Raw genomic sequence first — 15,337 nt, forward strand, 5'->3', positions numbered from 1 at the left:
TTTGCGTTTCCATTTCTGACAGCATGATTAAACAGACAATTCCAGAAATGTGTCTTCTTGCTCTGCAATGCTTTGATAGCATTACAGAATGGCTAATGTTAGAAGGTACCTTAAAGATCATCTAGTTCTAATCTCCTACCATAGGCAGGGTTGCCACCCAGAGGATCAGGCTGCCCAGGGCCCCATCTAACCTGGCCCTGAGTGCCTCAAGGGATGGGGCAACCACAGCTTGGTTTCCCTCCTTTTTATAAGCTCCCTTTCAGTACTGGAAGCCTGCAATGAGGTCTCCCCAGAGCCTTCTCTTCTCCAGGGTGAACAAGTCCAGCTCCCTCAGCCTTTCATGGTAGGAGAGGTGCTCCAGTCCTCTGATCATCTCTGTGGTCTTCCTCTGGACCTGCTCCAACAGTACCACATCTTTCTTGCACTGGGAGCCCCAGGCCTGGACGCAGTACGAAGAACATTGATTTAGCAATGTCGAGGATTTTCCCTTTGTTCAGAGTGCTTCCAAACTCTTCCCATCCTTATTCACCTTAGGAAATACTGACAGGAGCAAGAAGAAACCATTCAGAATAAAGAAAGAAAAGTTGACTTCTAAATGCAGAAAATGCTGTTTTGGTCATAGAAACTAGCAGGATGTATCCATTTCCACAGAAGTCAGTAGAGGATGTTTGTTCTGTGTCTTTTAGCAAGCTCTCTGAATCCCAAAGTGTCTCCTTTCTGGTCTCTCAGTTTTTCAGGCATTAACCAGAAGTAAAATGAAAATAGCTCAAGGAGAGAAAGAACATAAGGTTTGAAAAGCAAGAAATTCTGATGTTAGACATTGAGACATGACATTAAGAAGAAGTGGCAGCAGGATTTTCTCCTTCCTGAACTGGTAATAACACACACACATGTGAATACATACACACGCAGCTAAGTGGAATCCCAACAGGCTTCAAAAAAACAAGTATGTATGGTCTTCTCCATAGTCTTGTATCTATACTTCCTAGTATTGCCCTCTCTCTTGTTCTGCTGCTTCACTAACATGCTGCAGGAAAATGTTTGGGTCCAGGGAGCAACTGAGAGCTGACAAGTGAGACGGTGTGAAGATGATGGTGAATGATGGAACTGGAGAAAAAAATAAATTCAAATTAAAAAAATAATAAATATTATTAAATAATAATAATCATATATTTATAATAATAATTAAATAATATTTTAAATAAAAATAAAAAAATAAATTTTCAAAAAAAAAAAATTCAAATTACTTTCACTGAGGTCTTGTCTGAATGATTAACTGAACTCTACATTGTCTACACTTCATAGTGCAGAACACAGGTGTAGACTGTAGTATATACATACGTGTGCACATGTGGAAAAGCCCACCAAAGGTAAAGTGCTGGGCTGGGAGCTCTGGTAAATTCAGACTTGAATTAACAGAGGATTGGCTACATAATTCATGTGGTATCCTTACACCCAGATACACACTGCTGCCCCTCAAGGTATGCCTCGCTGGCTCATTATTCACAGGGTGAAGGACTGAGCTGCTAGAAAACCTAAGGTTAAGTGCAAAGACAGAGTGAGACATGAGCCCTAGCTCCCAGAGACATGTCATGTAAACTGATTCCTTCTTTTCCATTTTTTAAAAACACTATGTAAGTTGTGGATAAAACCATCAGTGAGTGAACTGGATACAAGTGAAGGTCTGGAATGACAGCTGTGAGAAGTGCAAATCATTCTAGGCATCTTTCCAATATTAACTCCCCTGGTTGCAGGGGATGATTATAAGATTTTGGGAGATGACAGGAAGAGACAAATAGTGTAAGTCCAATCATTCTGCTCCTGCACTGGTATCCTGACTGCTGGAGTATGAATTGAAGGCCTTGCCCTCCCATTGCCACCCCATCACTCCAGGCAGCAATAAGTCTAGGTACCCTGCTGCAATAGATGAAAGGCTGCCATTTCTTGGAGAGAGCAGAGAGATAATATCCTTTCATGTTCTCCTCCATGAAAATGAAGAAGGGCTCCTCTGCCTTGAGCTTGTTTTTTGTTTGTCTTGCTACTGAATTCACATCTGCCCAAAGCAAGTATCAAAGCTCAGCACTAGCAAATTCTAACAATTTACTTAGCAATAGGGTCAGTAGGGGCAGCTGGCTGAGAGCTCTGCTTATCCCTAATTTAAAAAATGTTGGCCTATTATTTGCCTGCCTGCCCTTCCAGAACAGATCTATAGAACTGGTGCTAAAAATCAACTACACAAAGATCATGGATTCAGGTTCGTTTACTACAAGATGTATCAGTAATTTTTTGGATAGGAGTTCATTTAATGTGACAAGAAAGAGGAATACAGGGACAAGAAGATATTCTTGGTAGTCAGTAGAAGGGTTTGCTGTGTTCTCTGTCTTTATTTCCTAAGTGACCATCTTAAATCCCACCATCAACTCAGCACTCCTGCCACATCTCTTCAAAGCTTGGTTCTTTGTCTCCAGGAGGAAGCCTCATGTAGATAAATGTAAATCAAACCCATAACCTGCACACACCCAATCCAGACAGTTACTGCTGAGAGCTGACCATGAGCACTTCATATAACCATCTGGTTAATCAAAACGTATAGCTAATTGTGTTGAGAGGGAAAGGGGAACAAATGGGAGAGACAGACACAGCTATCTGAGGAACGGAATAATAGTAAGATACAAAATAAAGCAGAAGCAAGAGCCTTTAATTACCTGAGGTTTCCAGGGAGGTGACAGCCATTCTGAAAATGTGAAATTCATATGCTCTGATCTTATTAGAGGCTAGGACAAGATGTCACAGCTGATCTGAAGTAAAAGGCCAATTTCTGTCATGCAAGGACAGTTCCCAAAAAGGCAGACTTTAATAACTATTAGGAGAGAGATCCTTCTAAAAATCCGAAGGAATGATGCAAACTGTCAGTACCTTGACAAAACAATCATAAGATTTTTGCAGTCCATTATCTCAGCCCTCTCAAAGGACTAAGGCATGACAGAGCAGAACAACATGTACAGTGAGAGGAGTCCCAACATAGTCTGCTCTCCAGTTGTACTAGGAGCTCAAGGGCAGGTTCAAGTGGTCATACAGTCCTTACCAGCAAGGGGCATCTATCTTACAGTGTTCTGCAGCTGGCATAACAAAGGCCCAGAGACGTGAGATGACTAAGCATGTCTAAAAGATATTTGAGATGGCAGGCAAAGCCAGAACCAGCATAAAGCAGTGCCCTGCCCTCCCCACTGGAGTGGGTCTTAGTCTCTCTCCCTTTGATGCAGCCCAACCATTTATGGTTTAGTGATGTCTGAGACATTCAAATTTGCTACCAGGGCAAGCAAACTGACATTCCAGAGGAATTAAGGATTTCACACAGCTCTTGGTCTGTTTTCTTCCTCTCAAAAAGGAAGAAAGGGCATCCATTAGCACACCCCAGCAGTCACAGGTAATGGAGATGTATGTCTGGCTTGCTGAAGGAACCTTCCCTGCCCATTTGAGAGGCCAGCCATGATTGGCCACCTCTCACTCCTAATAAACCCTATGAATCACAAGTAATTGCCTACTTAAAGATATTCTTCTCTGGGGAATTATCTGACAGCCAGAGCCAAAGAAGGGAAAAGCAAGAGAAGGGTAAGGGGGATTTCAAAGTATAATTAGCTTAATACATTTCTGGGCCTCGATATGAAAACTCAGTTTGAGCAATTTAGGCCTTGTGGCTGAATTACAAATGGTTGGGAAATATCCATGGCCATGAGAGATTGCACACGAAGGGAGCTTTAATAAGGTCAGCCTAAGGGAAGCTGAAGTGTCAGGACTGGATATGGCAGAAGAGTTGAGGTATATACCCCATGCTCTTGTTTTCCAGAGATGTAAAAGCAGAAGTCTGCCAGGATACTCTCAGTTGTCACTAGTTTTTTAACCAGGTAGCCACTTAGAATGGCTACATGCCACCATGTTAGCAAGAAGAGAATCAGTCTTAGAGACAGAATCTGAGTAGCTCGAGTAAAAGTATGCATTGTGAATAACAACAGTAATACAGAACACATACGTTCTCTATCATCCCTTCTTAACACCTCTTCCTCCCACCAAACTCTCACAATGAAATGACATTGCTACAAAGGCCATGTGTTAATGGGATGTTTTCCTTCTTACATGAGACATCTGTCAGAACTTCTGCACAGAAAGCTCTCTGTGATCTTCATTTTCCCTACTGTCCTGCAGAGCATAAACTTAGGGGAACTTACCAACCCTCTAGCTTAATGCTGAGGGGCAATGACTGATAGATGACCTGTACTTCCAAGCCATACAGAGGAAACTTTATGCTCCCCTCCTTCTTCAGCAGCGCTCAGTCCCCTCTCCAAAGCAAAATGTGAGTTCAACTGCACTGTGAGTCTAAAAATGCATTCTTCCACTTGTTTGTAATACATATTAGTAGAACTTACACTAAGAAAATTTGTGCTATCACTAGGGAACTACTGGAAAAGTGCTGTGACAGGTAATGTACTCTTTATTCCCATTCAAGAGAATAATTGAACAAGTAGGTTGATGGGAAACCTATGAAGCTATTTACTACAGAGTGTAATACAGAGTGTAAGACTGTAAGATTCCTCTCCATGGAAATCTCCCCTTCCAGAGCAAGAAGTAGTTCACTGAAGACATCCATCAGGCCTGGAGAATCACACATATTTTAATCCCCCTCTGCTGTGAGAAAAATGGTTCTACCTATGAGACAGGCAAAGTTCTTGCAAGGTCAGTACTGCAAGGCACCAGAATTTAACGAACAAGCAGCTAACATGTTTCTCTGTCTCACATGCATCCAGGGCAGGTCTGGCCTCTGCTGCAACAACAGTGATGGGACAAAATGACCTTAAAGCTAAAATAACACAGGACAGACACTCCCCAGAACAAAAGCAGAGCAACTCTAGGACATACAGGAGGCTAAGCCCATATATAGCAGCCAAGATCTGGCCCACCCTGAGGATATGTCACATCATTTTGTAAAGCCAGTTAATTAGTCTCTTGTTTCTTTTCCTGGTGTGAAGCAAGAATTCTGGACATGCAGTATTTGAGAAAGAAAAAGAAAGAGGCTTCTTTTCTGCTCAGGAATTTAGTGGGCCATTGATCTGAAATGCCTGTTTGGGACAGCAGCAATGCCTTGAGGGAAGTGGCAGAGAGATGTACCAGAAACAGCAATTTCTTCAATGGGAACCTCATTAGCTGAGACCCTTCATCTGCAATAACATAGCTCCCACTGAATTCTCCCATTGAATGCAATATGGACAGTATCAGTAGCCCTTGTTTGTCCTGTCCATCTCACATCCTGCAGGGTCTGTATATTAGACAGCCTCCGGTTGAGCTGCCAATCCAGGGAAAAGTCAGAAACGATTCTTTAGGTTTTCGCTTTGCACAACAGCTCTCCTGGGCTGTAAACTGCAGAGACACAGGGTGGTGAGGGCACATTCCATCTCATTGCCTTTGAGTGAAGAGGCCAGTTGCTATTAGCCCCTGTCCCACTACCGCTGTTTGAGAGCCCCATTGGGAAACGCAAATAAAGACGGGTAGACTGTGCTCTGGAGCAAGTCTGTAGTCTCAAGCACAGGAGGAAAGGCTTGAAACTTCCAGAACTGAATCACTGTCTCAGTCTAGTAAACCTGCCTGCCTCTTCAGCATGCTGAAGGCAACGATGGCAACAATATGCTAACACAGTGGTAGACACTGTGCAGGACACCTCCTGAATAAACTTCACCGACCCTGTGAGCTCGTTCTGTGAAGAGACTAACATGAAAGTGCACATGGGGCCTGTCCAGGTTGCTCCAAGAAGGCAGGATGGCTCTTGGAGACCTCTCCCACGAGGGAGGCTTTTTGTGACAATCATTTGCAGGGAAGCCTACAGGGACTCTGTGCTTTTGAGCAGGCAGTGTCTCTGGATGCCTCACTCCTCGGCTGCCTAAAATCCATCTCTAAACCTACAGTCGCACCTGAGTGCCATTTCGGAACACAGAACACAGGCAATGAAGAGTAGAGCAGGCTTGGGTGAAAGACCATTGCAGTCAGAGGTGGGGAAGTTACTTCCTCCATCAGCCCCACTCAGCCAAAGTGCCAGGCTGGGTGAAAGCTCTAAGCAAACAGAAGGCTGAAGTATTTGCAGAAACACGGGCACACCACAGTGTGAACGCAGCCCCTCCCACCCCATCCCCTTCTCCCACAGCCTGAGGAGGAAGCCTCTGTACCTGTTTATTCTTTAGGTCAAGGGAGAGCTCATAATCGGAGGCAGCTGCATGGGAACACGAGGCCGTCCCTTTGCTGCGCTGCACTCTCACTGGGGAGCCCGTGTGGTGGAGGCTCGCCTTCTGCACCAGAGGGGAACACCCCGCTGCCTGCTCTTCTTGGAGCTCCTCATGCTGGGCTTTTAGCGTCTGGGTGTCGGACCTGCCTTCCTGGCCACTCTGTCTGCCGGCCTCCTTCGGATCCTCCGTTTCACACCCGGCTTTCTTGCTTGTGGAACCGCTGGGATCATCACTGTGAACAAAACGCAACGTTTCTCTTTTTTATTTGTTTTTATTATTATTGTTGTTATTATTTGTATTGCTTATGATTACGCTTATTATTGTTAGCTATGCTCTTTCACTGACCTGCATTTTAAATGTTGAGGGAGCACGGGCTGTAAAGGCTGTCACTGGGGATGGAGCATCCCACAGTCTCACCTGCTTCAGAGCCTGGTTCCCAAGGATCCAGACTTTCCCCTGGTTTTTATATGGACATGTGAGAAATGATGTAAGGACAGATGAATGCTGCAGATTTTCCAAAGAAACAGCGTTAGAGTATGGAGTGCTGAGACTATAAAGATACAGCAGAGCCAGCCAGCCAGACCTGAGGTTCCTGACTCTTTAAAGCAACTCTGCAACAAACCCACAGCAGGCTACGGGACTTAAATAAGTCATTACTTTCTAACCCACAGGACAGTGCTGTGCCACTGAGGGCTTGAAGAGAAAGCAAAAAACTCTTCTCCTGTCAGCCACAGCAGTGATTGTATGAAACCAGGGCTCGACAACTGTGAACTCTAAGGGAGTTGCATTGAACAGGGTGTGATTCACGTACATCTAATCCATTGAAGTGCTGAGGAAGTCTGCTGCTAACCTCCCTTGCCAAATGTTTTCTGAAATCATCCAATTTCAAACAAGACTTTGAGGGGCTGCTTGAACTATGGAAGTGTTTGCTGCCACATCCTTCCAGATGAATAACTTACGATTTCCCAGAGAGTCCACTGAGTCCAGTCTGCATGGACTCAGCTCTGCTGCATAGTTTACACGGGATTCAGCTCCACTCCTTTCCAAGGGATGAGTATTTAGCTGATGGCAGCATCGAGTTTGGAAATAACTGCCACAGAACCAGTGCATTTAATTCAATTGAAGTCAAAGTTGTATACCGTCTCCGGCATTTGAACACCATTACATTCTTTAATTCACTTCTAAACGGTATTTCTTTTTCTTGGATTTGCTCCATATATGATCAGTTCTGCTGTTATCTAGACATCCAATTATTTTATGACTGGTTTTGATGTCAGAACAAAATCAGGGAATTAGTTGCAAATACGATTTTCTGTAGCGCTCAAACTACTTCCAAGCATTTTAGACTCATTTTCAAAAGTGCTGAGCACTCTTAAGAGCTCAGGTATTCTAAGTAGACCTGGGTTCTCCATCTGCTGATGAGACACAGGATGACTTTTAAATACTTTCTAGTACTTTGAAATGAAATTTGTTACCTCCAATAGCATTTTAACAATTAAATTCAGACATATTTCTATAGTTTCTGAATGGACTCTAAATGATGAGTCAAGCACAATGCCACAACTTCAGAACTAAGAAAGTAGAGTTTAAAGGTAGAAAGCTTCTACTTTCATTCACATGTATGTAGTCAGCAGATTTTAAAAATAAATTTAAAGAAATCAATGTCTTGCATTAATTCTGTGTAACCAATCAACTTTATTAAAAAAACATTAAAATGACATAGTTTGCATTCATCAATCAGGAAATACCTTCATTTAAATGAGGCATAGAACTACATGTAAACTAAATCCCAGTTTCTAACTCTTTCTGTTTTATGTCTCTCCACATTCCAGGAAAGATTTAACAGACTTTTCCTTTATGGCTTTCACTGTGTCACTTTCTTTGGAAGCCTCTGTTCTGCCCTTTCTCATTTTAACCAGTGGCATAGATATGTTTTTATCCTCAGCTAAAGGGATGACCAGGTAAACACAGATTTGATCATGTTTTCTTTGCAGTGCATGACAAAAAACTCACTGCTATTTCAGTGGGAACTGGACTGTGTCCTACAAAGCAATTTCGGCTAGAGTCACAAGCTCTGATTCAGTGAGCCATATATCCCAAATTGCTTTGCTGAGTCAAGGCCACAATGCAGAATGCGCTGCCCTTAGGGCAAGTCAAAGCCTGAGGCAGCGAGCTAAACAGCTAGCAGAATTATCTGGGAGCATGAATGGACTATAAATGCCAGCAAACACTCAGTGACATGATGATTCTCTAAACACTCACATATTTAGATATTAGGAGGCAGTTTTTCACACAGAGGGTGGTGATGCACTGGAACAGGTTGCCCAAGGAGGTTGTGGATGCCCCATCCCTGGAGGCATTCAAGGCCAGGCTGGATGTGGCTCTGGGCAGCCTGGTCTGGTGGTTGGCAACCCTGCACATAGTGGGGGGTTGAAACTGGATGATCAGTGTGGTCCTTCTCAACCCAGGCTGTTCGTTGATTCTATGATTTGCTTAACCATATTTTTTGAGTGCCTCCACTGACTACCATAAAATGGCTCATGGTAAAATGTGAAGTGTGTGCATAAGATTTTGCAGCATTCAGGCCCATTGCTGTGTGAAACTGTACGTCACCTCTAGTGTAATTGCTTTGTGAGGCTTTTTCTCACCTTTAGTGCATGCTACCCACTTGGTTTTCTGTCGCACACAGTTTAGAGTGTGAGTAACATGCATAGAAATTGGATATCCTGTGTGCATAGCTAACACAGAAGGAAAAAAAGAAACAATAGGCTTTATAGAGTCAGAATAATCTGGGCTGGAAGAGAAGTTGGGAAGTCTCTGCTCCACTGTCTGCTCAAAGCAGGGCCATTTTCAAAGACAGGTGTGATCAGAAGACCTCTTTACCCTCGTTAGACTTCCCAGGTATTCTTCATGACAGTGAAGGGCCCTAAGATTGCAACCACTAAGTGCACACATTCAGTTACAAGTGCGTGAGAAGCACTACCAACCTCAGTGTTCCCACTTACAGTACATAACTGAAGCCCCTAAAGACACTTTGCTAGGATGAGAGTATAAACTAACCACACGTACACATATAATCTTGTCTTCCTCTTCCGTGCATGCTCTAGTGAATACACTCATACAGAATGTATTACACTTATGCGTGGAATTTTCTGAGGGTCAAAACTCGGTCAAACCAAAATCAGATTCCACTGAAGCACTCAAAGGCATTTTTCAGCTAGATATTTTTGAGCTAAATATAAACTTTTTAACCCCCTGCTGGTTTGTCTGTTGCACTGTTCAGAAAGCAACAGCAAATACTCGTGCTGAATTGGGAATAGTGTCTGCATATTTTTTTGTGGGGGAAAAAAAAATGGCTCAACTGTTTTTACTTAGTGGGAAAAAGATATAAAATACCAAAATACCAGACAATTCTACATTACCTTCAGACAAGAGACTATTTCATCCTGATCTGAGAAAAATCAGTGACGTATAAGCAATAGTTTGTTTAGTCACCTGAATGCCAGCACTGTAGCCCTATAGATCCTCTTACTGCCCTTTATTCTTCCCGAGTTTACACCCACCTTTAGTCTGTTTCTGCAGAAATGCCCTGGGAAGCCTATTCACTGTTGTCCCCTAGCAGCAATAGATGAAGAAGTTTCCACACTGCTAAAGATCCAGACTAATACTGCAGTGAAATACAAGCTAAAATGATCTTATATTTTCCCACTGTCCTGCATGACACAGTTGATTTGCATTGGCAGAGCAGTTTTGTTAATAAGTGAAGGCTCATGGGCTATTATCATAGTAACAAGAAGAAAAAGAAGAAACAAAACAAAACAAAAAAAAAGAGAAAAATAAAGTAGAGGAGGACACTACAGTATGGTAGGTCTCTGGAAAAAAGTGCTATTCGTAAATTACCAGGATCTCTTGCCCAGTGAGAAATCAAACACTTTGGCTGTGATGAAGGGGAGGAACAGAGCTATTGCACATTGTTTCTTAGATTAGAAAACTTTTCTAACCACTTGTAAAAATTAAAAGTTCCCCACAGAGTCTAAGATGTGAATCCGAATGCTCTGGCCAAACTCCAACTATGTTAATGTAGTTCTGTATCCACCATCACTCCTGCAGGTTCAACTGTAATTGGTATTCTTTATTCTTGGTGTTTTAAAGTATCACATACTGCTGTCTTTCACATTTTTTGCAATTACTCTTTTATGATAGATGAAACAATTTTCTGCTCACAATGCAGTCAGGTAGGCAAGGTTTGTAATGCCTTTGGATTGTTTGATCTGAAGTGCTTATATTACTGTAAATCACTTGCAATCACATAAAAGTGGAAGACTAAAAAAACAGCTGTTCTGTTCTTTCTAGATGTTCCTGTACGACTTTTCTGACCCATAACAACTAGCTTAGTTATTACTGCAAATAGATTTCACTGACAAGAAATCTTCCCTCCTTTTGCACTGCAGACTTGTCTAGTGCTGCTGCAATTAGAAACCAGTTTGTTGACAAAGATGGTGACTACAGACAATCCAATTCAGGTCTTAAATGAAATGCAGTAGCTAGTCTAGCATAAGGCGTATATCAAGACAAGGGTATCGGGGTTCTGGGCTGATTCTTAGTGTGTGTTTCAAGAAAGCAGGATGGTGAAAAAGCTCTGAGACAGTTCAACTGTCTTCAACTGACAGCTCAATATTTTTATCAATGTCTAGAGCATGTAAATGAGATTTCTGGGATTTAACTTCTACGTACAAACTTCTAAGGAAGGTTTTCCACAAGAAATACACTGTGGGAAGAATGTAGAAAGATACTAGATGTAAAATCAGTGATACCAGCCCGAATCGATGATAACAGACTATTAAGCCAGAGGGGTCCACCAGCCCACTTCTAGTTGTATCAGCTCCCCATGTCTGTATAGAGCTTTGTATTGTTCTCTGTCCTGGGAGAGATCTGTCTGCTTTTCAGTTCTCAGAGATTGGGAAAGCACAAAGATACACTTCCTTGCATTCTCCTCACCATCTCCTTGCTGTGAGAAACATTTCCAGCTTGGTAAGGATCTGCACATAGATCGGGAGCTGAACTGTGGTCATTCACTGGGTCCTGTCTGTCAAATTTAAACATTCCCATACTTCAGAAAGAATATGCAACCTGTTGTCCCCATATGTTTCAAGACAATTTTAAGCTAGGCCCGCAAGCAGGAACACAGAAGCTGGATCATTCAAATGTTCCATTCCATTGCCCTTGCTGACAAGTACAAGAATCAGTTCACAGTAATTTTCAGAGCTCTCAGAAAGGTATTTACAGGGTAGCTGAGTGGCTGAACGTGCTGTGGGGCCAGGAGAACTGCTCTTCTCAAGGACAGCAAGGTTACACCTGTAAGAAACTAAATCTGAATTTTTCACTACCCGCTCCACAGCTACACAGCTCCACTGTGGTGAAGGCACAAAAGGCATCTCTTTGCTCCTGCTGTCCTACAAGAAGAAACATTGCAGATACATAAGAGTAATAACAGAATAACAAAAATAGCAGCATCTCTCCTGAACTTGCATAGAGACATAAGAAACCAGTCACCCAAGAAGTGGATGCTCACGTGCCCTGTTGGCAGGTACAGCAGTGATGAACAAACATCCAGTTAATTGGATAGGAGGAAGTTATGGCTGTGAGGTTTTAGGAAAGTACTACAGAGGCTGATCTCACCTCTCTGTGTCTCTCTGGGAGAAGACCACATTTTGGTTTCATATATATCACTTACCAAACACCTTCATCATGGTAGCCAAGGTTGTTGCACAGGATTGTACCCTTTAACTGAGGCAAAGACTACACAGACTACTTGCAAAGGACTGCAAAAATTTATGAATCTGTGCCACAGAGATTTTAACAATGATCAGTTGGTTATTGCATATATGCTGCTCTAAAGTGCTGCAAGTCATTAGTATTATCATGACCTGAGAGCTATAATAGACTTCAAACTTTCAGAGATGTCAGAATAAAAACTCTTAGATAGTACCATATGGAGAATTAGAAAAAGAGGTCATTAGCAAATGCCAAGAAAGTAGAGTCCAGACCTCAAGTCAGCAAGAATATTTCCTCACTTTGTCTTAAGACATACCAGTGTCTTCCCTGTCCTCTTTCCTCTCCCTGCTCAGGAGAAAAAAAAAATAAAATAAAAAATCAACTGCTGAGTTAGCGGGGTCCAAAGTGCCTTTTCAGTTTATTTCATTTCAGTGTTCCCTGAGGATACCCGTAACATATGGTGAATGAGTTGATCAGAATTCAATGAAAAATGGCTGAGACAGGCTTGATAATATATTACAGGATCTTTTCAAGGTTCAGAGATTTCTGACATGCTGGGTGCCTGAGTGCAGAAGAATTGCTTCTGATTTGCTTTTAAGTTCAGGTTTTAGGGTGACTTGGAGGCAATGCTCTTAGGGAGCATGCTGAAAATGATGGAAGGCAGAAGTGTCTCCTGCCAGAGAGGCAGGGAACTTGGAACTTGATCTTGGCAAATCATCCACTACCAACCGAGCTGCAGCTTTCTCAGTCTCCCCCAGCAGAGGCCAAAATAGGAACAAGATTCCGATTTTGTCTACATTCACGTAACACCTTGCAAAGCAGTGGCAACAAGCCATCTTCTCACACTAGTCTTGCCCGAGAGGAATTAATAATGATTAACCAAGCTCATTACCCATCCCAGAATATATTACTTCTTTAATAAAAAGTCTGGCACACACACCTGTAAAAGGGATTTTACAGTACCTTACAGTTAATATACTGGAAGTGAATTAAACGCAACATTCTTTTGCACAGGCTGAAAAAGACAAAGTATTTTTAACACTGTTTAATGTGGTTTTAGTGAGATGTATAGTAAGCAGATGGAAAACGTAATAATACTAAAAAATATCTCCAAATCCCACAGGGTCCAATGTGCCAAAATCAGAGCTTCCATTTCAGATTCGGTAATTAAAAATGATACCTATGTACTGTGTAAGTCTCACATTATTATGTTGTTTTGTCTGTTGCTGCAGTACTGTAGCAGCTAAACTTTTCTGATGCATTTCCTGTAGTGCAAACATGGTTTTGCAGGTATCCATCTGAGCTGGCTGCCTGTCTGAGGGCCAGGATCTCAATAGCTAATTTCAGCAACTTGAAATCTGGCATCTCTGTTTTTTTCATGGAGGAAGACAGGTTCCTGCAGAGGATGACTTGGAACAGCAAAGGCTGCTACAACTGAATGAGAAGTGTATGGTGCAAGACTGGCCATGCTTTTCACTCAATTTTTGCTCCTAGCTCCTTTGCCTGTCTGACTGACACCTCAAAATGACACTTGGTCCACTTCTACTCCCTTCCCAGACATGCCTCCTATTTCACCAGCCTCCAGAATACTCAGCCAGCAAAGCACAGCCCCTTTTTCTCAGCTGCCCTCTAGACCCTGGGCCATGGTTGCAGAGCTGTCTCTGCAGGTTGGACTGGGAGGAGGAACTGCAGCCTGCCACTGCAGAGGGGTTACTTGTCTCTGCCTCAAACAGGGCACCTGTGCTTATCACTGAGGCGTGAAAAGCACAAGTGGACAGTGAAGCACAGGAGCCCCCTGTCCTGCATGGTTTAATTACTTTTACTTTAACCTTAGACCTCTCTTTCCTCTGCAATGTTTAGTAAACACGACCTTTTAGAGGAGGAAAAAACAGATGGCATCCTGCATTAGTGTAACTGCCCGCTCAGCACCCCGGGAAAGAGAAACTTGGCTTCTCAGCAGCAGTCTTTCTGCCACTTCGACTCAGATCTCTTGGCTCCTCATCCCTAAGGCAGGTTTAAACATCACTGAATTCGCTGACAAAAGCCTGCCGGTGCAATCATGCAGAAGATAGAATTTTACTGCTAAAACGAGATGAATTCAGGGCTGGGAGACAGCAGAGCCTCTACAAGGGAGGCAACCTTGCATATCCCCTCAGCCCATTGCTCTCCTATTTCAGCTACCTGAGATCTGGGTCAGGGACACAATTCTTGGGATTTATAGACCTGGGCAAGGGCTTCTGTGGTCTTGTTTTTCCACCTGTTGTTGCAGATAGTGGGTTGGAATGAATCTCTGGGTTCTTTTCTAAGGGAATGGAGACATTGATTGTTGAAGGCAGTGAGGAAGCTACTTCACAAGAAGACTTTTGTGTAACTCAGGCACGTTTTGCAAGTGTTCTCAAATACATCAGCTATTTTTTTCTCTTGTGGTCACTGCTGCAATAGAAGGCTGTTGTTTGTGTGAGACCAAAGAGGAGGAAGCCCAGACTTCCTCAACATAGAGAGTAACAGACTCAGATCACCATCCTAAATACAATCAAAACACCATTCATTGGCTTTAAGAAAGCAAATTTGATCCAGTGTGTTAACTCCCCCAGTAAGTTCAGATCTAGGGTTTTGGGTTGGCCTATGGCTGAAGACCAAGACAGAAAAAGCATGGTTAGCATTCCTCCCTCCCTTCTCCCATCCAGTGGCTACCACCACAGCCTTGTGCAGTAGGCCCAAAACTCCACTTATCCGAATTCTAACATGCTTTCTCACTGCTCCCTTCACATCCTGATCCACTCCATGCAACTTCTCTTTCTTGAGGCCTTATTCCCCTTCCTATCTTTTTGCACTCTTATTTGGAAAACAGTATCTTAGCAACTTGCTCATTCAGTCATACAAGTTCAGGTTCCTTCAGGGCCACTTCAGGTTTTCCTCCTTTTGAGGAATGAAAATGTTTCCCATCCCTATACTTTATACTCCGACATGAATCTTTTTGGACAAGATGACTAAGAAAAACAGGACCTTGTCTTGCCACATGCAGTGCTATTGTGTTGTTGAGCAGAACTGTGGCTGGTATTGAATTCCATTGCATCAATGAACTCAGACCCTTCATAAGTCAATGGAGGATCTACCTTTAAAAATACAATATATTTTTAAGATAGCTCATAACAATCTTATTAGATCCAGATGTGCTATAACAGCACAGCAGTAGTTTTCACAGTTCAACTCTGCACCATCCATTTTTTTGCATCTTGATCTACCACCCTCACATTAGTGTATTGTGAGAAAATACAGGCATCTGTTATATT

General features: G+C 42.7%; 1 protein-coding gene across 1 annotated transcript in view; it reads right to left on the reverse strand.

Moving 5' to 3' along the window:
• IQSEC3 (IQ motif and Sec7 domain ArfGEF 3) overlaps window positions 1-15,337 on the reverse strand; it is a gene marked incomplete at both ends in the record, with an annotated part of 97,865 nt that overhangs the window by 29,368 nt on the left and 53,160 nt on the right. The window contains one exon of the mRNA XM_079537672.1: window positions 6,213-6,501. Within this exon, the coding sequence (XP_079393798.1) occupies window positions 6,213-6,501 (289 nt within the window). The remainder of the gene's footprint in view (window positions 1-6,212; window positions 6,502-15,337) is intronic.

Source organism: Tetrao urogallus (genome assembly GCF_951394365.1).
Source record: "Tetrao urogallus genome assembly, chromosome: 1".
Lineage (NCBI taxonomy): Eukaryota > Metazoa > Chordata > Aves > Galliformes > Phasianidae > Tetrao > Tetrao urogallus.